Genomic DNA, 25,025 nt, shown 5'->3' with positions numbered 1-25,025 from the left:
AGGCTCTCTAGCGCCTTTTATACAGGGGTGGTCACTGCCAGTACTGCAGTCTGAGACCAGTTATTCTCTTAAAGGTACATACACAACAGTGTCCAACTCTGGGCACTGCACTTTAGGAAGGATGTGAAGGCATTAGAGAGGGTGTAGAAAAGATTTATAAGAATGGTTCCAGGGATGAGGGACTTCAGTTACGTGGATAGACTGGAGAAGCTGGGGTTGTTCTCCTTGGAGCAGAGAAGGTTGAGAGGAGATTTGATAAAGGTGTTCAAAATCATGAGGGGTCTGGACAGAGTAGATAGAGAGAAACTGTTCCCATTGGTGGAAGGGTCAAGAACCAGAGGACACAGATTTAAGGTGATTGGCAAAAGAACCAAAGGCGACAGGAGGAAAAACTTTTTTGCTCAGCAGTTGGTTAGGATCTGGAATTCACTGCCTGAAAGGGTGGTGGAGGCAGATTCAATCGTGGTTTTCAAAAGGGAATTGGATAAGTACCTGAAGGAAAAACATTTGCAGGGCTACGGGGAAAGGGCGGGGGAGTGGGACTAGCGGAAGTGCTCCTGCAGAGAGCCGGCACGGGCTCTACGGGCCGAATGGCCTCCTTGTGTGCTGTAACCACTCTATGATTCTAACAACATAAAATGCTGGAAATATATTTGCCGGTTTAGACGTTATTTTAGGTTTCTGATATTCACTTTCCCTTTCAGTGCTGACTAACCTGCAATGTATTTTCCTGTGGTTCAGTTTTTACAAAGAGTGACTCTCCATTGTGTCAGGGACTTCTGGTGCTGAAATCCTTTGTTATGTCTGCATCATAAGAACAAACTTTGAATCAGCTTGTTGTTGTTGTTGTTAATCAGCTTGAACAAAGCCCTGAGCTGATTCCTTTGTCGGTCGTGTGGTGTTTGCACTCTCAGGTTGGTCTCTAAGGAGGGGCTTTTTGCTGAAGGTCACTCACTGCCGGCACATCAGCGGCTAAATATACCGCAGCCAAATTCCCCAAACCTCGGTGAGAGAGCGAGGGAGCGACAGGACACGGTGCAAAGAACAACCCCAGAATACTGATTCCTGAACAGGTACGAATGAAACGGTATTTCAGTCACTGAAAGCAGTCTATGCACAGAGCACTTCACATCTGAGCGCGAATGAATCCTAAATATGTACCGTAATATTGAGTATATAAGTCGCAGATTTGCATCTATTTTTAGGCTTTGGGGATCAGTTTGTATTTCCAGAATGTTACCTCTATATATGTAAGGAACATTTTCTTTAAAAGAGACCACTGAACATTCTCGCTGCTCACAGTCTCCTGAATTATTTGACGTTAGGAAGCTCAGCGTGTGGGCCCACAGTGCGAGACACCAGGAGTTGTGGTGGTTCATCTGACTTCACGCTTCAGTTGCAGGAGGTCCGAGGGAGCCGAGAAATTCACAGCTTTGAGATCCTGGTGAACAGAGTCGGCAATAGTTTCAATACCAGGAGGCTGCAGACTGCAACATGGTGTACTGTGGAGCTCGGGAGAGGTAAAAGAGGAAACTTATATCAGCAAACTACAGGGACCAGAACGGCTGTGAGGGACTGAGAGAGATTGGAGAATAGATACATGAGGGAGAATGGAATGGAGGGATAGGGGCGGGAAGAGGGAATTAGAGGGGGAGGAAGCTCATTTGGAGCCGAAACACCGGCATAGACTAGCTGGGCCGAATGGCGTGTTTGTGTGCTGTAAATTCTATGTGATTCTAGGTGGGAGAAGGATCACACGTCAGGCATGAAAGCCTCACCAGACTGTACTCCAGAGATATAAAAGCAATAGCAATAATCAACGATATAATTAATAAGATAAATGCAAGATAATAGGGATTTGTGCGGTCATTGAGGTATTTTTAATAAAACACTAGCCACAAAGTGACTTATTCACCAGTGTGAATATCATACGGTAAATTCTATAAATTACATTTATTCAAATACTGTAAATTCCTGTCTGCTCATGAGCTCAGTCCTGACTAAGTGTATTTGCGAAATATTCCATGTGCCCCAGTCCAGGGTGTCTGACCCTTGCCCCTTAACCCTTGGTCATCCGGCCCTCAAAGTCCAGGCAGCTGCGCCTGTCTGTATTCTGAGGCCATTCTTAGTGTTGGTGTCTCATTGGTGGATGAAGCCTAAATCTGAACAGAGAGAGAGACACACACACACACACACACACACACACACACACACACACACACACACAGACAGAGTCAGATAGAGACAGACAGACAGAGACACACACACACACACACACACACAGGGAGACAGAGCTAAAGAGAGATAGAGACCGAGAGACACACACAGACAGAGTCAGATAGAGAGAGAGACAGACAGACAGAGACACACACACACACACACACACAGACAGAGAGGGAAAGGGAGACAGAGATAAAGCGAGAGAGACACATACACAGACAGAGTCAGATAGAGAGAGAGAGACACACACACACACAGACAGAGAAAGGGAGACCGAGAGAGAGATAGAGATTGAGAGAGAGAGACACACACACAGACAGAGTCAGATAGAGAGAGACACACACACACACACACACACACACACACACACACACACAGACAGAGAAAGGGAGACCGAGAGAGAGATAGAGATTGAGAGAGAGAGAGACACACACAGACAGAGTCAGATAGAGAGAGAGAGAGAGAGAGATGGTTCCCGAGACATCATCGGGAAAAGTGCTACACCAGGAGTAGTAATTTGTAAAATTCTTTCTTGCAGTTTGTGTTCTGTTTATGAACTCGAGAACGGCTGAGATGTGTTTACAATGAGGCTGGGGTGTATTGGGGAAGCTTGTAGCTTGTTGAGGGTTGTGAGAGGTTGCTGCTGGAGGTAGATCAGTTACACTGTCGCTGTTTGCAGCCATGCTGTCATCACCAAATGTCACAAAGTGCTGAACAGGAGTTGAAGATAAATATAGCACAGGCACCTCCTGAAACAGGGATACACAAGCAAGAGAGAGAGTGTGTGAGAGTGAGAGTGAGTGAGCGTGAAAGAGAGTATGTGAGAGTGAAAGAGTGTGTGAGAGTGAAAGAGAGAAAGTGTGAGAGTGAAAGAGAAAGAGTGCAAGAGTGTGAGAGCAAACTACATTTTAGAACCGAAAAATCAAAAACACTTTTAAACGCACAGCACCCTCACACACACCCTCACACACACACCCTCACACACACACACACCCTCACCCTCGCACACACACACCCTCACACACACACCCTCACCCTCGCACACACACACCCTCGCACACACACACCCTCACACACACACACCCTCACACACACACCCTCACCCTCGCACACACACACCCTCACACACACACCCTCACACACACACCCTCACACACACCCTCACCCTCGCACACACACACCCTCGCACACACACACCCTCACACACACACACCCTCACACACACACACCCTCACCCTCGCACACACACACCCTCACACACACCCTCACACACACACCCTCACACACACACCCTCACACACACACCCTCACACACACACCCTCACACACACACCCTCACCCACGCACACACACACACCCTCGCACACACACACACCCTCGCACACACACACCCTCGCACACACACACCCTCGCACACACACACCCTCGCACACACACACCCTCGCACACACACACCCTCGCACACACACACCCTCGCACACACACACCCTCACACACACACCCTCACCCTCGCACACACACACCCTCGCACACACACACACACACACACCCTCACACCCTCACACACACACCCTCACCCTCGCACACACACACCCTCACACACACCCTCACCCTCGCACACACACACCCTCACACACACACACACCCTCACACACACCCTCACCCTCGCACACACACACCCTCACCCTCGCACACACCCTCACCCTCGCACACACCCTCGCACACACCCTCGCACTCCCCCCTCACACACAGCCTCACACTCACCCCCTCACACTCACACCCCCCCCTCACACTCACAGTATCTTCACACATTTGAAACTGATATTGGGGAGAATTTCTTTAGTCACAGGATGCTAAATGCTTGGTATAATCTGCCCAGCAGTTTATTAGCGATGAAAATACTCGGTGTTTTGCAATGCAGACCGATACTTTACTGGGAGAGCTGATGGCCTGTTCTTATTTGTTGTCCTCCGCCAGGACTGAGTGACGAGTGATCCAAGACACTGAATTCATGGTGAAACCCCAGGTTCTTATTACACACTAGGAGAAGATGGACAACTTGGAAAAGCCAGATCAAGCCACCCAACTGGAGCCAGTAACTGAGGGCAGCCAGGTCACTGAGAGTGCCAACGACCAGCTCACTTCAGCCCCGCAAAGCACACCAGAGGCTGGCGATGCCGAGGATGTGGAACCTGAAGGATTCCAGTTCTATCACATGGACCTTTATGAACCCAGGGAACGGTTGGAGATTTTTGCAGACAAGCCATCAGAAACCGACCAGCCAGCAGTGTCTCAGGATCCACCGCCAAGTGCCCAGGGCATTGCGTGGGGTGGCGAGCAGCTGGAGCCCAGGACATTCCCCATCAAGGCACCGAACCACACCATCTATGGACAGGACGATATCTATTTGGGATTGCCAGAGGGAGAATTCGGAACTGGTGGGAACTTAATGGAATTTTCCAATATCCTCCCGGTGGGAGATCAGTTTGATCCCTTCCAGCAAATTGTGGACTATTCAGAAAGCGCGAGTCAGACCAGTGACCGGGTCCTCAGCCCCGTGTCAGACCGAAGTGCTTTGGAAGAGTCTGAGGCAGCGAGTGCAGCAGCCAGGTCTGGGGAGAGTGCACCGAGAAAGGATGGTTCAAAAGAAACTGAATACGAAATGGGCAGCCAGGAGATTTCCGATGACACAGTCCCTGATGTTTATTGCCAATCCTGCAATATCCCAATTCCTGCTTTTGAAAAGCTGTTTGGATCCCATAAGCACCATCGAGTAATCCCACTGACACAGGCTGCAGAGGCTGCTAAGGTATGGATGGCAAATCGATCTCACACCTTGCTGAAGGAAACTAAATAGGGATGTGGGTGTCGCCAGCAAGGCCGGCATTTATTTACCACATTATTAAAAGTGGGGAAGCTTTTAGAAACCATAACCACTTGTTTCCACTTCTGGGGAAGAGCATAACTAGAGGCCATCAATATAAGATAGTCACCAAGAAATCCAACAGGGAATTTAGAAGAAACTTCTTTACCCAGAGAGTGGTGAGAATGTGGAACTCGCTACCACAGGGAGTGGTTGAGGCGAATAGTATAGATGCATTTAAGGAGAGGCTAGATAAGCATACGAGGGAGAAGGGAATAGAGGGTTACGCTGATAGAGTTAGATAAGGAAAGGCGGGAGGAGGCTCGTGTGGAGCATAAACGCCGGCATGGACTGGTTGGGCCGAATGACCTGTTTCCGTGCCGTATATCCTGTGTAATCCTTTGTAAAACCAGGGACAAAATTAACAGTCATTTGGACAAGTGTGGATTAATTAAAGAAAGCCAGCACGGATTTATTCAAAGCAAATCGTGTTTAACTAACTTGATCGAGTTTTTTGATGAGGTAACAGAGAGGGTTGATGAGGGCAATGCGGTTGATGTGGTGTACATAGATTTCCAAAAGGCATTTGATAAAGTGCCACATAATAGGCTTACCAGCAAAGTTGAAGCCCATGGAATAAAAGGGACAGTGGCAGCATGGATACGAAATGGGCTAAGTGACAGTAAACAGAGAGTAGTGGTGAGCGGTTGTTTTTCGCACTGGAGGAAGATATACAGTGGTGTTCCCCAGGGGTCGGTTGTAGGACCACTGCTTTTCTTGATATATATTAATGACTTAGACTTGGGTGTACAGGGCACAACTTCAAAATTTGCAGATGACGCAAAACTTGGAAGTATAGTGAACAGTGAGGAGGATAGTGATCGGCTTCAAGAGGACATAGACGGACTGATGGAATGGGCGGACACGTGGCAGATGAAATTTAACACAGAAAAGTGTGAAGTGAAACATTTTGGTAGGAAGAACGAGGAGAGGCAATAATAACTAAAGGGTACAATCCTAAAGGAGGTGCATGAACAGAGAGACCTGGGGGTATATGTGCACAAATCGTTGAAGGTGGCAGGGCAGGTTAAGGAAGCGGTAAAAAAAGCATACGGGATCCTGGGCTTCATAAATAGAGGCATAGAATACAAAAGCAAGGAAGATATGATGAACCTGTATAAAACACTGGTTCAGCCTCAACTGGAGTACTGTATTGTGTCCAATTCTGGGCACCGCACTTTAGGAAGGATGTGAAGGCCTTAGAGAGGGTGCAGAAAAGATTTACGAGACTGATTCCAGGAATGAGGGACTTCAGTTATGTGGATAGACTAGAGAAGCTGGGGTTGTTCTCCTTGGAGCAGAGAAGGTTGAGAGGAGATTTGATAGGAGGTGCTCAAAATCATGATGGGTCTGGACAGAGTAGCGAGAGAGAAACTGTTCCCATTGGCGGAAGGGTCGAGAACCAGAGGAGACAAGAGGGATAACTTTTTTATGCAGCGAGTGGTTAAGATCTGGAATGCACTGCCTGAAAGGGTGGTGGAGGCAGATTCAATCACAGCTTTCAAAAGGGAATTGGATAAGTATCTGAAGGAAAAAAATTGCAGGGCTACAGGAAAAGGGCAGGGGAGTGGGACTAGCTGATATGCTCTTGCAGAGAGCTGGCATGGGCTCGACGGGCCAAATGGCCTCCTTCTTTGCTGTAACCATTCTATGATTCTTTCCCTAATTGCCCTTGAGAAGGTGGTGGTGAGCCACCTTCTTGAACCACTGCTGTCTGTGTGGTGAAGGTACTACCACAGTGCTTGTTAAGAGGGAGTTCCAGGATTTTGACCCAGCGACGATGAAGGAATGGCGATATATTTGCAAGTCAGGATGGTGTGTGGCTTGGAGGCGAACTTGGAGGTGGTGGTGTTCCCATGCGCCTGCTGCCCTTGTCCTTCTAGGTGGAAGAGGTCGCGGGTTTGGGAGGTGCTGTCAAAGAAGCCTTGGTGAGTTGCTGCAGTGCATCTTGTAGATGGTACACACTGCAGCCACGGTGCGCCGGTGGTGGAGGGAGTGAATGTTTAAGGTGGTGGATGGGTGCCAATCAAGCGGGCTGCTTTGTCCTGGATGGTGTCGAGCTTCTTGAGTGTTGTTGGAGCTGCACTCATCCAGGCAAGTGGAGAGTATTCCATCACACTCCTTACTTGTGCCTTGTAGATGGTGGGAGGTTCTTTGGGGAGTCAGGAGGTGAGACAGTCGCTGCAGAATATCCAGCCTCTGACTGGTTTGTCCAGTTTGTAGTTGAGTGACCCTAGCTTGATCCCTGGTCTGTGCTGAGTTTGTCAGTCTCTGCTCGGGCAGAGATAGGGGCACTGGGTTAGGGAGGGGGAAATCAGCTTGGCTTCCCACTCCTGGTCACTCTAGTGAAGTGAATGGACCTCGCATGAGGATCAGGATCCACTGTAATCCCCCCTCGGTTGAATAGCATGCCAACATTTCAGGCTAACAGATGGGGGATTGTGAGCAAACAAAGCTTCAGGAGAGGTGGGAAAGGGCAAAAATTGGCAGGAGATGGAAAGAAAGGAAATAGAAAATGTTCAAATATATAGAGTGACTCGTATAAAACACCGGTTAGGCCCCAGCTGGAGTATTGTGTCCAATTCTGGGCACCGCACTTTAGGAAGGACGTGAAGGCTTGGGAGAGGATACAAGAGAGATTTACTAGAATGGTTCCAGGGATGAGGGATTACAGTTCCGTGGATGGACTGCAGAAGCTGGGGTTGTTCTTCTTTAGAGCAGAGAAGGCTAAGAGGAGATTTGATAGAGGTGTTTAAAATCTTGAAGGGCTTAGAGATCGAGTAAATAAAGAGAATCTGTTTCCAATGGCTGAAGGGTTGATAACGAGAGGACACAGATTTAGAGTGATTGGCAAAATAACCAGAGGCGACACGAGGAAAAACTGTTTTACGCAGCGAGTGGTTAGGATTTGGAATGTGCTGCCTGATGGGGCGGTGGAGACAGATCCAATCGCAGCCTTCAAAAGGGAATTGGATAAATACTTGAAGGAGAAAAAAATTGCAGGGATATGGGGAAAGAGCGGGGGAGTGGGACTAACTGGATTCCTCTTCGAAAGAGCCGGTGCAGACTCGATGGGCCGAGTGGCCTCTTTCTGTGCTGTACTATTCTACGATTCTATGAATAATGTGTAACAGCATCGTGTCCGAATCACTTCGGAGTTTTGTGTCTGGTTTTTCAGCTCGAGCATCAGAACAATGTGAAGAAGCTGGAGCAGCAACTGATTCAGATGGAGACATTTGCTAATCATCTGGAAGAAATCTTCGTCACTGTTGAAGTAAGAGTTTCACAACTCCAGGTGTTCAGTGTTCGATGAATATTTCATCTATTGCTTCACATTGAAGGACTATGCTTTGATAGTAAGGTTTTGTTCCTGCTCTTTAATACTTGCACTTGGCAGTAAGGAGGCCCTGATTTTCGGATGAGACGTTAAACGGAGGCCCCATCTGCTCTCTCAGGTGGATGTAAAAGATCCCACGACACTATTCGAATAAGACCATGGGAGTTCTCCCCGGTATCCTGGGGCCAATATTTATCCCTCAACCAACATTATTAAGCAGATTATCTGGTCATTATCACATTGCTGTTTGTGGGAGCTTGCTGTGCATAAATTGGCTGCCGTGTTTCCTACATTACAACAGTGACTACACTTCAGAAGTGTTTCATTGGTTGTAAAGCACTTTGGGATGTCCTGAGGTCGTGAAAGGCGCTATAGAAATGCAAGTCTGTCTTTCTTTAATAACACTGGATCAATCTAAAAGGCAGATAAATGGAGTTAAGATACAGATCAGCTATGATCTAATTGAACAGCGGAACAGGCTCAAGGGTTGAAAGGTTGACTCCTGTTCCTATGTCCCTATGACCCCTGGGCACCCTCCGCAAGCTCTCAGTTTTACTAGTGGGTACAAAGTATACTCTGGGACTGTGTTTTATGACAGCACAATTAAGTGTTAATTTAACTTCCTTTCCTTATTCTGCTCTGCTCCTGTTCCGTCGGCCCTGACTCTGGCTGGGGGAGTGTTACATGGGCACAGGCTGCCCTCCAAATATCTCATGTGACCATTAGTCATGAGTGAGCTGAGAAAATGACTGTCTGCAGGCTATTGGACCATAGAAGGCATCACAGCTGAGCCCAATCCCATCACCACCTGACATTCCCACAGGAATCACTGGATAGTGATCAGGAGCTGGAATCCGAGCTGCTTTCCCCTCTCTCTAGGTCTGAGTGGCTGACACTATAGAGCTGCCTCAGACATGGGGGTGAAGCTCGGGACCGTGGGTCTGTGTGCTCAGTCAGACATGGGGGTGAAGCTCGGGACCGCGGGTCTGTGTGCTCCGTCAAACATGGGGGTGAAGCTCGGGACCGTGGGTCTGTGTGCTCAGTCAGACATGGGGGTGAAGCTCGGGACCGTGGGTCTGTGCCCTCAGTCAGACATGGGGGTGAAGCTTGGGACCGTGGGTCTGTGCCCTCAGTCAGACATGGGGGTGAAGCTTGGGACCGCGGGTCTGTGTGCTCCGTCAAACATGGGGGTGAAGCTTGGGACCGTGGGTCTGTGTGCTCAGTCAGACATGGGGGTGAAGCTCGGGACCGTGGGTCTGTGCCCTCAATCAGACATGGGGGTGAAGCTCGGGACCGTGGGTCTGTGCCCTCAATCAGACATGGGGGTGAAGCTCGGGACCGCGGGTCTGTGTGCTCCGTCAAACATGGGGGTGAAGCTTGGGACCGTGGGTCTGTGCCCTCAATCAGACATGGGGGTGAAGCTCGGGACCTTGGGTCTGTGTGCTCAGTCAGACATGGGGGTGAAGCTCGGGACCGTGGGTCTGTGCCCTCAATCAGACATGGGGGTGAAGCTCGGGACCGTGGGTCTGTGCCCTCAATCAGACATGGGGGTGAAGCTCGGGACCGCGGGTCTGTGTGCTCCGTCAAACATGGGGGTGAAGCTCGGGACCGTGGGTCTGTGTGCTCAGTCAGACATGGGGGTGAAGCTCGGGACCGTGGGTCTGTGTGCTCAATCAGACATGGGGGTGAAGCTTGGGACCGTGGGTCTGTGTGCTCAGTCAGACATGGGGGTGAAGCTCGGGACCGCGGGTCTGTGTGCTCAGTCAGACATGGGGGTGAAGCTCGGGACCTTGCGTCTGTGTGCTCAGTCAGACATGGGGGTGAAGCTTGGGACCGTGGGTCTGTGTGCTCAGTCAGACATGGGGGTGAAGCTCGGGACCGTGGGTCTGTGTGCTCAGTCAGACATGGGGGTGAAGCTTGGGACCGTGGGTCTGTGTGCTCAGTCAGACATGGGGGTGAAGCTTGGGACCGTGGGTCTGTGTGCTCAGTCAGACATGGGGGTGAAGCTCGGGACCGTGGGTCTGTGTGCTCAGTCAGACATGGGGGTGAAGCTCGGGACCGTGGGTCTGTGCCCTCAATCAGACATGGGGGTGAAGCTTGGGACCGTGGGTCTGTGTGCTCAATCAGACATGGGGGTGAAGCTCGGGACCGTGGGTCTGTGTGCTCAATCAGACATGGGGGTGAAGCTCGGGACCGTGGGTCTGTGCCCTCAATCAGACATGGGGGTGAAGCTCGGGACCGTGGGTCTGTGTGCTCAGTCAGACATGGGGGTGAAGCTTGGGACCGTGGGTCTGTGTGCTCAGTCAGACATGGGGGTGAAGCTCGGGACCGTGGGTCTGTGTGCTCAGTTCTACACTGAGACTCAAACAACATTTTTAATATCCAATTATGTTTGGACAAACAGGAGAACATTGGTAAACAGGAGCATTACCTGGAGCTGCAATACGATGATTTGATGCAGTTTCTAGTGCAACGTTACGAAGACAGGACCCAGGGACTGGAGGCGGAGAAGGAGCTGAAACTAGAGAAGTTGTACGGGGAGCTGGTGAGCTGTGGGCAGAGCATAGACCTGTATAAAGAACTGATCGAATCCACTGAACAGCTGTTCAAGACTGAAGACAAGCAAAGCTTTCTGAAGGTGAATTCATAAACTTAGATGGTGTCCGACGTTTCTGTAACCCTGTTAGATTCTCACTCTGGGATTCAATCATCACATAAGAAATAGGAGCAGGAGGCCATTCGGCCCCTCGAGCCTGCTCCACCATTCAATGAGATCACGGCTGATCTTCTGCCTCAACTCCATTCACCGGCCCTGTCACCATATCCCTTGATGCCTTTACTAGTCAGAAATCTATTGACTTCTGTTTTGAATATACCCAATGACTGAGCCTCCACAGCCCTCTGGGGTAGAGAATTCCAAAGATTCACCACCCTCTGTGTGAAGAAATGTCTTCTCATCTCAGTCCTGAATGGCCTACCCTTTCTCCTGAGGCTGTGGCCCCTGGTTCTAGACTCCCCAGCCAAGGGAAACATCCTCCCAGCATCCACCCTATCAAGCCCTGTAATAATTTTGTATGCTTCAATGAGATCCCCTCTCATTCTTCTGAATTCAAGAGAATACAGGCCTAGTTTACTCAATCTCTTATACGGCAGTCCCGCCATCCCAGGAATCAATCTCATGAACCTTTGTTGCACTCCTGCTTTGGCAAGTATATCCTTCCTTAGGTAAGGAGACCAAAATTGAACACAGTACTCCAGGTGTGATCTCACCAAGGCCCTATATAATTGGAGTAAGACTTCTATACTCCTGTACTCAAATCCTCTTGTAATGAAGGCCAGCATACCATTTGCCTTCCTGATGGTTTGCTGCACCTGCACATTCACTTTCAGTGACTCATGTACAAGGACACCCAGGTCCCTTTGAGCATCTGCATTCCCCGGGATTCTCACTCTGGGATTCAATCACTGGGATACTCACTCTGGGGTTCTCACTCTGTCTCAAGAATCTCCTTGGAACCTGTTAGAGGGGCTCTGGCAGAAGTCTCGATGCCCTGTTAGGGATCGGGAGAATTAAATAAATGCATCGATTGATTTCTTGATGTAATTCCTGTTTGGAAGATAATTTAGCTGCTTTTTCAGTAAGAGTCAGACATTTTGTGAAGAGTACTGAATCTTCTTTCTTTTTGTGTAACAACAGAATGGACAAATAACACTGGCCAGGTAACACTGGAATGCCGCACTGCATCTGTCTAACACTGGCATGGCTCACTGTATCTGTGGTAACACTGGCATTGGTTAGAGAGTATCTGTGATTTCACTGGCATGGCTCATTGTATCTGTGGTAACACTGGCATTGGTTAGAGAGTATCTGTGATTTCACTGGCATGGCTCATTGTATCTGTGGTAACACTGGCATTGGTTAGAGAGTATCTGTGATTTCACTGGCATGGCTCACTGTATCTGTGTGATCCGTTTCTCAACTATCTAGTTTACTGGTGAAAGGCCAGAGAAAAACGTAATCCTTCAGCCTGACAGGGCGCTTGGCTCCTCATACCGGGATCTCTGCTTACAGAACTTGCACCACAACATTCCAATGGTTTGATTCTATATACATTTTGCATGATGTCTTGCTTTGTATTTATAATTTTGTGCTGACTGAGCTCATGAGCTGAGACATTAGACCACTTTCCCACTTCTTATAGTCCAGCTCTGGAGGGTGTAAACCCAATCACAGAACTGCCATAAACCCGCACTAAGTGGGTAGTCCCGCTCAGAGAGTTTGCAAGGTGGCTGGGGAGAGAAGTGGAAATGTCGCACTGGTACAGCAGAGGCTGTGGCTCTAACACTGGGGTTAAGATGTCTTGGATTTGAAATTCCTCTTTTAAGGAAAATTGAGTGTGGCTATTTTGGTCACTAATAAAATTGCATTCTCAGAACTTGCTTCTTTCAAAGCCATGCACTCCCTCGATTTTGTTATCGCAAAGCAGGAATTCTCCCGTCTTTCATTCAAAGGACAACTTCAGCCGTATCGACGAGGAAGTGTAGAGTGAGCATTATTTTGCATTTAATATCCATTGGAAGTGCTCGATACTGATACTGGGTGCAGAATAAAGTTGAAAACTGTTCTATTCTTCAACAAAGGGTAACATTAGTGTAAAAATCCTAACCAGTACAGTTCTCGCTGGAACTGTTAAGAGCTCCTACCAAGCTGCGCCCCTCTCTGTGCTCATGTGGCAAACAGCCCATTCAACAATTTCTGGATTAACGGCCCCATTAAAATAACACAGAGGGGAGCTTGGTACCAGCAAGAACTGTGCCAATTGTAGGATAGATCAGGGTGGGTTTTTAGCTAATATTTGGATCTGCATTGTGGAGGAATTCTCAGGTAAGAGCCCTGATGCTGATTGGGAGCAGCAGCGGGAGCGGACCGACCTGTGGCAGCGGAGTGAGTAAATAAAACTCGAGGCCCAGACCGAGCTATTAGGAGCAGCAGCGGAAGAGGAACCACTTTCGAATCAGTTCGAAAAACAGGGGGGGGGGGGGGGGGGGGGGGGGGGTGGGGGGGGGGGAAATAATCAAAGTGTGACGTCACAGGGAAGCAGGTAAGTGCTTGGTTGGTGAGTATTTCTCTTTTTTTCTCTCTACACTAGGACATTGGTTTAACTAAGAGCCGGGAAATTAAACATTTCAATCAGGGTAAGTAAAACAGTAAGTGAATTAATAATAAGAGTATTAGTTAAAGTTGAACTAGGATTTGTGAGCTAAGTTACAGTAAAGTCCTAAAGCATATAGCTAAATTTCATAACTTAAACAAGGTTATTACCTAGATTAAAAACTATAAATAGACAATTGAGTGATAATTCAAAACTTGAAAACCTAATTAGTTAAATAAAATACAGTAGAGATGGCAGGGCAGGTGAGGTGTTGCAGCTGTAACATGTGGGAGCTGGTGGACCCCAGTGTGATCCACAGCAACTACATCTGCAGTAAGTGTCTGCAGCTCAAGGAACCTCGGCTCAGAGTTGATGAGCTGGAGTCCGAGCTTCGGACACTGTGACGCATCAGGGAGGGAGAAAGTTACCTGGACACTTTGATCCAGGAGGCAGTCAAACCCCTTAGATTAAGTACTTCAGATTTGGTCAGGGACAGGAGGGTGTGACTACGAGTGAGGCAGGTATGGGGCTCCAGAAGGTAGCATTGAAGGAGCCTCAGCCCTTGCACTTATCCAACAGGTACGAGGTTCTTGCAGCCTGTGTGAATGACAGCAGGGACTGCAGGGGGGATGAGCAAACTGACCACAGCACTGTGTACAGGGGGCCATTCAAGTTGGGGGAGTAAAAAGGAATGTAGTAGTGGTAGGGGACAGTATAGTTCTCTGCAACTGAGAGCGTGAGTCCCGAAGGCTGTGTTGCCTGCCTGGTGCCAGAGTTAAGGACATTTCCTTGGGGCTGGAGAGGAACTTGGAGGGGAAGGATCCAGTTGTCATGGTCCACGTAGGTACCAACGACATAGGTAGGACTAAGAAAGAGGTTCTGCTGAGTGAGTATGAGCAGCTAGGGGCTAAATTAAAAAGCAGAACCACAAAGGTAATAATCTCTGGATTACTACCTGAGCCTCGAGCAAATTGGCATGGGGTCAATAAGATCAGAGAGATGAATCCGTGGCTCAAAGATTGGTGTGGGAGAAATGGGTTTGAATTCATGGGGCACTGGCACCAGTACTGGGAAAAGAGGGAGCTGTTCCGTTGGGGCGGGCTTCACTTGAACCATGCTGGGACCAGTGTCCTGGCGAATCGAATAACTAGGGCTGTAGATAGGGCTTTAAACTAAGTAGTGGGGGGGAGGGTTCAGGTGAGGGGAAATTTAGAAAGTTAAAGAGAAATGACAAGGCAAAAGTGCAGGGTAGCGATAGGGGTAATGATACCCAGAGTGTGATAGGAAGGGACAGAACGTACAAACATAAGAGTGCACCAGCAAATAGGGTCAGAGTAGGGAAAAATGGTAAAAAGACAACATTAAAGGCTCTTTATCTGAATGCACACAGCATTCGTAACAAGATAAATGAATTGATGGCACAAATAGAAATAAATGGGTATGATCTGATAGCCATTACAGAGATGGGGCTGCAAGGTGACCAAGGCTGGGAACTGAATATTCAGGGGTATTTGACATTTCGGAAGGATAGGCAGAAAGGAAAAGGAGGTGGGGTAGCTCTGTTAATAAAGGATGAGATCAGTACAGTAGTGAGAAATGATCTTGCTCAGAAGATCAAGATGTAGAATCAGTTTTGGTGGAGATAAGAAATAGTAAGGGAAATAAGTCACTGGTGAGGGTAATCTATAGGCCCCCTAACAGTAGCTACACTCTGGGACAGAGTATAAATCAAGAATTAATGGGGGTTTATAAGAAAGGTACTGCAATAATCATGGGCGATTTTAATCTTTATATAGATTGGACAAATCAAATTGGCAAAGGTAGCCTTGAGGACGAGTTCATAGAGTGTATTCGGGATGGTTTCTTAGAACAATACGTTGAGCAACCAACCAGGGAGCAGGCTATTTTAGATCTGGTAATGTGTAATGAGGCAGGATTAATGAATGATCTCATAGTAAAGGATCCTCTAGGGAAGAGTGATCATAACATGATAGAATTTCACATTCAGTTTGAGGGTGAGAAACTTGGGTCTGAAACTGGTGTCTTAAACTTAAATAAAGGCAATTATAAGGGTATGAAGACAGAGTTGGCTAGAGTGGTGAGGGTAAGACGGTAGATAAGCCGTGGCAGACATTTAAGGAGACATTTCATAACTCTCAGCAAAGGTATATTCCAGTGAGAAGGAAAGACTCTACGAGAAGGATGAACCATCCGTGGCTAACTAAGGAAGTTAAGGATGGTATCAAATTGAAAGTAAAGGCATACTATGATGTGAAGATTAGTGGTAGACCAGAAGATTGGGAAATTTTTATAAATCAGCAAAGGATGACTAACAAAATAATAGAGGGAGAAGAAATATTAAAAAAGACAGTAAGAGCTTCTACAGGTATATAAAAAGGAAGAGAGTAAGTAAACGTTGGTCCCTTAGAGGATGAGACTGGGGAATTAATAATGGAAAACAGGGAAATGGCAGAGATTCTGAACAAATATTTTGTATCTGTCTTCACGGTAGAATAAACTAAAAGTATCCCAATAATAGTAGATAAAAGGGAGGGAGGAACTTAAAACAATCACTATCACTAGAAAAAAAGTACTTGGCAAACTAATGGGACTAAAGGCTAACAAGTCCCCTGGACCTGAGAGCCTGCATCCTAGGGTTTTATAATTAGTGGCTGCAGAGATAGTGGATGCATTGGTTGTAATCTACCAAAATTCCCTGGATTCTGGAAATGTCCCAGTGGATTGGAAAACAGCAAATGTAACGCCCCTATTCAAGAAAGAAAGGAGGGAGACAGAAAGCAGGAAACTTTAGGCCAGTTAACCTAATATCTGTCATTGGGAAAATGCTGGAATCCATAATTAAAGAAGTAGTAACAGTATATTAAGAAAATCATAATACAATCAAGCAGAGTCAACATGGTTTTATGAAAGGGAAATCATGTTTGACAAATTTACTAGAGTTCTTTGAGGATGTAACGAGCAGGATGGATAAAGGGGAACCAGTGGATGTGGTGTATTTGGATTTCCAGAAGGCATTCGATAAGGTGCCACATAAAAGGTTACTGCACAAGATAAGAGCTCACAGGGTTGGGGGTAATATATTAGCATGGATAGAGGATTGGCTGGCTAACTAACAGAAAACAGAGTTGGGATAAATGGGTCATTTTCAGGTTGGCAAACTGTAACTAGTGGGGTGCCACAGGGATCCGTGCTGGGGCCTCAACTATATACAATCTATATTAATGACTTGGATGAAGGGACCGAGTGTACTGTTGCCAAATTTGCTGATGATACAAAGATAGGTGGGAAAGCAAGTTGTGAGGAGGACACAAAGGGCAGGATTTTCATTGGGCCATGGAGGCGGGATTGGAGGCGTGTGGGGGGTTAAAATCCCGAAATCGGGGGGCACAAACCCATCCCGCCCCCAACCCGCCTCCATGCCAGTTTCAAAGGAGGCGGATACCCGACCTGTGCTGGGAGCCGCCTCCCCGAGGCAGGAAGGGGATTAGTGCCAATTAACTGCCTGTTAACAGGTAGTTAACAGGCAGTTTTTAGTCTAATCCCTATTTTCATTCTTGAAGTGTGGGATTCCCGACGGCTCCAAACCATGCCAAGTTAGCGAGGCGGGCTGAAGGGCTTGGAGGGGTCGAGATGTCCGGTGTTCAGGTGAGTGATGGGTGCATAAGTGCAGAGGTAAGTGTGTTTGGTGTGTTTAAAGAAGTTTTACTTACCTTTACAGCCTTCCTTCCTTCAGGTTTCGGGAGTCCCTCATCTCACCGGCACAGAAAGCAGAATGGCCGCGATCTGTCAAAAATTGCAGCATTCAGCTTTCTGTTCCGGGGAGATCTCTAAATCAGCCTGAGAGGAAGGAATTAACCTGGAGTACAGATTGTCAGTGTTTGACAGCTTCAAAGTGCTGTCAGACGCTAATATTTCATCTGTTAAAAGGTCTTGACAGATGAAATGTCAATCTGTGATGTCACCTGTTGCCGGGTGGCCCTTAATTGGCCTGCTGAGCCCGCTAGGCAGGCTCAACAAGGTCAATCAAGTCAAAATCGCGTGGGTTGGCCACAACTCGATGGAGGCGGGACTACAACCCCAAAAGTTGTAGTCCCGCCTCCTACCCGACTTCTCAATGAAAATCCAGCCCATAGAGTCTGCAAAGGAAAATAGATAGGTTAAGTGAGTGGGCAAAAATTTGGCAGATGGGGTATAATGTGGGAAAATGTGAGGTAATACACTTTGGTAGGAAGAATAAAAAAGCAAAATATTATTTAAATGGAGAGAGACAGCAGAATGCTGCGGTACAGAGGGATCTGGGTGTCCTTGTGCATGAAACACAAAAAGTTAGCATGCAGGTACAGCAAGTAATTAGGAAGGCAAGTGGAATGTTGGCCTTTATTGCAAGGGGGATGAAGTATAAAAGTTAGGGAAGTCTTGCTACAACTGTACAGGGTATTGGTGAGACCACACTTGGAGTACTGCGTACAGTTTTGGTCTCCTTATTTAAGGAGTGATATACTTGCATTGGAGCAGTTCAGAGAAGGTTCACTTGGTTGATTCCTGAGTTGAAAGGGTTGTCTTATGAGGAAAGGTTGAGCAGGTTGGGCCTATACTCATTGGAGTTTAAAAGAATGAGCAGTGATCTTATTGAAACATATAAGATTCTGAGGGGGCTCGACAAGGTAGATGCTGAGAGGATGTTTCCCCTCGTGGGGAAATCTAGAACTAGGGGGCATAATTTAAGAATAAGGGTCGGCCATTTAAAAGTGAGATGAGGAGGAATACCTTCTCTCAACGGGTCGTGAATCTTTGGAATTCTCTGCTCCAGAGAGCTGCGGAGGCGGAGTCATTGAATATATTCACGGCGGAGATAGACAGATATTTGATAAACAGGGGAGTCGCGGGTTATGGGGAGTGGGCGGGAAAGTGGAGTTGAGGCCAAGATCAGATCAGCCATGATCTCATTGAATGGCGGAGCAGGCTCGAGGGGCCGAATGGCCGACTCCTGCTCCTATTTCTTATGTTCTTAAGGAATGAAGAGAAAACTGGAAAAATAGTCTTGGATTAAAGCGATGAGAGTGGAAAAGGCCCAGGTCTGACCGTGTCTGTCCTGAGTTAGCCCATCTCAGTCAGGGTGGCAGTAAGGGCCCCACAGATTGGCTCAGTATCCCTGGGACAGGTGGAGGAAGCTGTGCCGGATTCGCACTCCTTGTTGCTTGTCCAGTGACCTCTGCTGCAAAGTCTACGTGTGGGTGAGGGATAGGATTAGGCTCTTGTTCAGTTAGTCAGGTGGCACTCATTGCCTAGGCCCGTATCCGAGGGTGCCCCCCCCCCCGTAAACTGAGTCCCAGTAAACCCCCGGTTACCTTCAGTCACTCCGCTCTTTCTATCACCCAACAGACTGGAAGAATTTCTCCAAGTGGACTTCAACCCAGAGCTTCCTACAACAACAGAATTTGAGAAATTACCAACGGATATGTCTGAGGTGCAGCGATTAATAGACTCGATCAGCAGCCTTCCAGGTATGTGAGCAACTCACACACTCACTCTCGGACACACTCACTCTCGGACACACTCACTCTCGGACACACTCACTCACACAAAATATACACTATGCTTGTCTTTGTGAGGCGAGGAATTTCTGAACGAGCCAATCACGTGAGGGTTCCCCGGGGAAGTAGCCCCTGTATAATTTCCATTCAGTTTCCGGGTGTGTTGAAGAATTCTCCACCCTCCGAGTGGAAGCTACAGGCAAACAAGGATGGGATGATGTCAGCAGGTTAATGAGTTAGAGGAAGGGTCTCCCATCACCAGGTTAATGAGTTAGAGGAAAGGTCTCCCCATCACCAGGTTAATGAGTTAGAGGAAGGGTCTCCCCATCACCAGGTTAATGAGTTAGAGGAAGGGTCTCCCCATCACCAGGTTAATGAGTTAGAGGATGGGTCTCCCATCACCAGGTTAATGAGTTAGAGGAAGGGTCTCCCATTGGTTGATTGTGAAGTTGCGGTCAGTAATTGGCTCTCTGTCTTTATGTGTCTGCTCTCTGTGCAGTGCCCTCTGCCCCTTCGATGTGCCCTCAAGCTCCTGATACGGCAACAGCCACCTCAGTGAGAGTCCGCTGGAGCCTTTCAGCCGATGATACCGTGGAACATTATCAGCTGTACTACAGACAACTGCCGGGAGACAGCACACAGCAAAACGAGGACGCCGCAGGTTTGTGACTGAGGGGCAGAGGTGGGAATGAGAGAAATCGGAGATCTGCAAACTCGATTTGGATAGTGAAGTGAGGTCCCCTCGACACGCTGACACCCGTGTAATGAGAACAGGAAACTCGAGGACCACCAATGGCCATTCAGGCTCCTCTCTCCAGTATTCTAACTCTCCTGAGGTCCCCTGAGTCTGGGAGTCCCACTCTGCCAGCTGCCCCCCACCCCCCGAATCCCAGGGACGGGGGATCCCAATGGCAGGGTGGGTCCGCTGTCCTGCTGCGCCCTGGTAACGCCGAGCAATTCACACCTGCTCCACCCGAGGCCCTTCCTGGGATCAGTGGCCTTATTCTGGGTCCCCAATGATGCCGACACCTGCTCTCAGCTGGCGAGAGTTCTGATGAGGCTTTGTAAGAGAATATTGGAGGTGGCGAAATGCCCAGGAACTGCCCACATGGACCCAGGGGAGGCTGGCGGAGGAAACTGGTGACGGTAGAGAAGCAGAGCAGAATCCAGGCAGAACCGCAATTGTCCTAAATTCGCCACAATTTCTGCCAGAACTGTCCCAAAGTTTCCTGCAGCTGATTCCAGTCCTTCCCTTCTGTACTTAATATGCACAACATTGAATTCCCAGTAAAATACTCCGCATTGGTCAGATTCATCCTGTAAAGTCTGTGGGTTGTGCAGTTAATTACGACACAGACTTCAGGAGTAACATACAACAGGACTTTACTATTCGAAGGTCAGGGCGAATCTGCCCTATAAATCATGCCACAGCACTTATATACCGGTGTGGTCACCGTCGGTATTACCGTATACAGAAGCCAAACAAGTAGTGCCACACCTAAAATAGTTCTCTTAAAGGTGAACGGTTACATACAATAATCTCTTAAAGGTAGATGGTTACATACACTACAATCCTCCCTTTTTAGCTTACAACATACGTATTCCCCATTAAACATAACATATATTCAACTTCATGTAAAACAATTCACAGATATAGTCTCTGCGGAAAACAGTTCACAGGTTCAGTCTCTGTGGGAACAGTTCACAGATTCAGTCTCTGGTCTTGACTCGGTCCGAACAACATCTCTGTGGTGTAGCCGGTTCACATTGCTAGAGTGACTCATCCAATAGTCTTTCCCTTGACGTAACAGCTTGAACTTCCGTCCTGCTGAACCAGCAGTGCTGACTTTTACAAACAGCTGGACTGCCTTAGTAATTTTTCCCTACTTTCCCATTAGACGTGATAATGATTTAGATGGTTATCATCTTCGGCTTCGTCTTTTCCTTTTTTGCTTCTTGGAGACTCTCGGGGCTCCCTTCTCAGCTGCCAGCTGTAGCGCCACCATCTCCCTATGTTCCTTAGACTTTAAGTGCTTCATCCTGATTTCTGCACTTTGGGAGTTTTCATCACAAGCTGGGCAGACCAAGTCCTCGTAATATTCCGTGTCACTCAACAGGTCATGGTAATATTCGGTGTCATCCTGAGCTAGTCTAGCGAGAGGGCCCGCTACTTCTTCCTTACCCAACTGGATGTTAGCTGACTGTTGTTCCCTCCCTAGACATCTTTCCTGAAGGGACTTCTTCATGCGTTCATAGTCATCCCGCTCTTCCTGGGTTTCCTGCAAATCCTTCACGAAGGACCTCATTTGTGATTTCAATACTTCCCCTTCCATCGGGGATTGATTGATCGGGCTATTCAATCCTTCTACTGGAGCAGCTGTTTCAACATTCTGTTGTTCACATAGACGTGATTCAGCGTACTTTTGGCATCCCAGTAAAATCTGTGTTGCAACCTCAGCTATTTCCATAACTTTTGAGAGCTCCGAACTCCTTCCCTTTGAAGATTGAAGCTCGTGTTCAGATTGTTCCCATTGCAGAGTCTTGTCCCTCAGCATATGAAGGAGTTGGCTGACCGTTAACTCTTCCACGGGAACACTGTGGATCAGAGTCTTCTCCATTTCATCCACCTTTTCCTCCAATGCTTTCACCTTCTTTTCCTCTTGTACTTTGGCTTTCAGCGCTCGGAGAAGTTGCTCCTTGATGCTCTCTAGCTCATGTTCAGTGGCCATTCTTACAGTCTCTGTGTTTCTTACAGTTTCCTTTTCTTCCACTGAAAGGATTCCCAGTTGAATCTGTTCTTCAAGTTGTTGAACCTCGGTCATTGCTGCCTCATATTTGTCTTGGGTTTCCTTCAATATTTTTATGAGTTCTTGGACATCTTGTCTTTCATGTTCTGCCATGTCTTTCACCTCTAATTTCTCATCTATGGATGGAACTTCTACCGATGAGTCTGTCTTGGCCTTGAGCTCATCAAGAATTTCCTGCAGCCTTTGGACTTCTTGCTCATGTTCAACCTTTAGTTGCTCATATGCTTCTACTGAACCTAGCTTTTCGGAGGTTGCCGAGTTAACCCCCTCCAGAATTATAGCATGGGCCTGTTCATACTGTTCTTTCAACTTCTCACACTCTGCTTGTAAGGAGTCGTAGAGAAGAACTGGAATAAAATCCTGGCTTCCTGAAGATTCCTCTTCATTTGCTTCTTTCGCAATTTTCTGTTGGAGTTCAGCCAAGGCTGCTATGCTATCTGCCTCTCGAAGTCTCACTGCCATCAAATCTTCTTTATTCTTGCAGTCTATCTCAGCCATTTTCCCTTTACTTTAACTGAGTGAGTAGTCCCTTATTCTGGGCTGAGAGATATTGCACCTTCTCCTGTAGACCATTGCACTCCTTCTCTGCTCGACATAGCTGGTTACTACTGATTTGGTTCTGTGTTTCAAGTTCCAACATCCTTTGCTTAGCTTCTTTCAGTTTCGCCCCTATAAGCTCCTCTTGCAACATGGCCACATTATCCTCATCAGGTAAAGAAGCGTTTCTCTTTTCTATGTCCAAGATTTTTTTCTGCATCTCTTTAAGTGCACATTGCGATTCAGCTTCTCTTAACCTTGCCTGCACTAGCTCCGTCTCCAATTGCAGGACAAAATCCTCAGTGTAGCGTGGTTTGCCTTTATGCTGTATCTCTAGATCATGCAAATATTCTAACTCCTGAACATCATAAGGGAGATGTGATCGGTAATTGGTCACGATGGCTCTATGGTCGCTCTCTGCTTGAGCCAGCAGGTTCTGTTGTCTTTCCAGACTCTCCCATTCGGTGTCATAGAACTTTTTCATTGTTTTCATCTCTTGTACGAGACGGTAACTCAATTGTTCTAATTGTTATGGTGTGGAGATGCCGGAGTTGGACTGGGGTGGACAAATGTAAGAAGTCACACAACACCAGGTTATAGTCCAACAGCTTTATTTGAAATCACAAGCTTTCGGAGCGCTGCTCCTTCTTCAGGTGAAGTGGAGAAATGCATAAAGACACAGCTTATGTAGTCAGAGAATCATGTCAGATGTTTACAGGTAACCTTTCCAACTGCCATTTATCACACCTCGGCAGAGAGATAATCACAGCAGTCAAAGGTGTGAATGGTGTCCAAACAGGTCAGTCAGGGAAACATTACATCAAAGAACAATGAGGTGGGGTCACAAGGGGTCAAATATTGCGGATGCTGGGCTCCGCGTGGGAGACTTCTACTGCCTCCCAAAGATACACAAAGCCAACACACCTGGACGCCCTATCGCATCAGGCAATGGAACCCTGTGTGAGAACCTCTCTGGATATGTCGAGGGCATCCTGAAACCCATCGTACAGGGAACCCCCAGCTTCTGTCGCGACACTACAGACTTCTTACAGAAACTCAGCACCCACGGACCAGTTGAACCAGGAACACTCCTCGCCACGATGGACGTCTCTGCACTCTACACCAGTATCCCCCACGATGACGGCATCGCTGCGACAGCCTCAGTACTCAACACCAACAACAGCCAATCTCCAGACGCCATCCTACAACTCATCCGCTTCATCCTTGACCACAATGTCTTCACATTCGACAACCAGTTCTTTACCCAAACACACGGAACAGCCATAGGGACTAAATTCGCACCCCAATACGCAAACATCTTCATGCACAAGTTCGAGCAAGACTTCTTCGCTGCACAGGATCTCCAACCAACGCTATACACCAGATACATCGACGACATTTTCTTCCTATGGACCCACGGCGAAGAATCACTGAAAAGACTACACGATAACATCAACAAGTTCCATCCCACCATCAAACTCACCATGGACTACTCCTCAGAATCGGTCTCATTCCTGGACACACGAATCTCCATCAAAGACGGACACCTCAGCACTTCACTCTACCGCAAGCCCACGGACAACCTCACGATGCTTCACTTCTCCAGCTTCCACCCTAACCACGTTAAAGAAGCCATCCCCTATGGACAAGCCCTGCGAATACACAGGATCTGCTCAGACGAGGAGGAACGCGATGGACACCTACAGACACTGAAAGACGCCCTTGTAAGAACGGGATATGACACTCGACTCGTCGATCGACAGTTCCGACGGGCCACAGCGAAAAATCGCATAGACCTCCTCAGAAGACAAACACGGGACACAACCAACAGAGTACCCTTCGTCGTCCAGTACTTCCCCGGAGCGGAGAAACTACGCCATGTTCTTCGCAGCCTTCAACATGTCATCGATGACGACGAACACCTCGCTAAGGCCATCCCCACGCCTCCACTACTCGCTTTCAAACAGCCGCCTAACCTCAAACAGACCATCGTTCGCAGCAAATTACCCAGCTTTCAGGAGAACAGCGACCACGACACCACACAACCCTGCCACAGCAACCTCTGCAAGACATGCCAGATCATCAACACAGATACCATCATCACACGTGAGGACACCACCCACCAGGTACATGGTACATACTCATGTGACTCGGCCAACGTTGTCTACCTCATACGTTGCAGGAAAGGATGCCCCAGAGCATGGTACATCGGCGAGACCATGCAGACACTGCGACAACGGATGAACGGACACCGCGCAACAATCACCAGGCAGGAGTGTTCCCTCCCAGTCGGGGAACACTTCAGCAGTCAAGGACATTCAGCCTCCGATCTTCGGGTAAGCATTCTCCAAGGATGCCTTCGAGACACACGACAACGCAAAATCGTCGAGCAGAAACTGATAGCCAAGTTCCGCACCCATGAGGACAGCCTCAACAGAGATCTTGGGTTCATGTCACGCTACATGTAACCCCACCTGACGCAGGGTCATCCAG

At 47.9% G+C, this 25,025-nt stretch overlaps 1 protein-coding gene across 3 annotated transcripts in view; it reads left to right on the top strand.

Moving 5' to 3' along the window:
• Positions 1–984: 984 nt before the first annotated feature.
• The window catches only part of fsd2 (fibronectin type III and SPRY domain containing 2), a 54,209-nt gene continuing 30,168 nt past the window's right edge, over positions 985–25,025 (top strand). Inside the window, exons 1-7 of one of the 3 annotated variants that reach the window (XM_085968336.1) lie at positions 986–1,073; positions 4,198–5,029; positions 8,322–8,417; positions 10,885–11,118; positions 12,178–12,200; positions 19,037–19,158; positions 19,688–19,849. In XM_085968336.1, coding sequence (XP_085824462.1) covers positions 4,271–5,029; positions 8,322–8,417; positions 10,885–11,118; positions 12,178–12,200; positions 19,037–19,158; positions 19,688–19,849 — 1,396 coding nt within the window. In that variant the 5' untranslated portion in view covers positions 986–1,073; positions 4,198–4,270. Of the gene's footprint in view, positions 1,074–1,431; positions 1,521–4,197; positions 5,030–8,321; positions 8,418–10,884; positions 11,119–12,177; positions 12,201–19,036; positions 19,159–19,687; positions 19,850–25,025 lie in introns of those variants that run through there. The other 2 variants (XM_085968337.1, XM_085968339.1) reach the window with 2 other exon arrangements.

This window comes from Somniosus microcephalus, chromosome 27 (genome assembly GCF_052327205.1).
Source record: "Somniosus microcephalus isolate GS21.2 chromosome 27, FLI_Smic_1.0, whole genome shotgun sequence".
Classification (NCBI taxonomy): domain Eukaryota; kingdom Metazoa; phylum Chordata; class Chondrichthyes; order Squaliformes; family Somniosidae; genus Somniosus; species Somniosus microcephalus.
The sequence above is the reverse complement of the archived record's forward strand: the minus strand, read 5'-3'. Positions and strand labels throughout refer to the sequence as shown.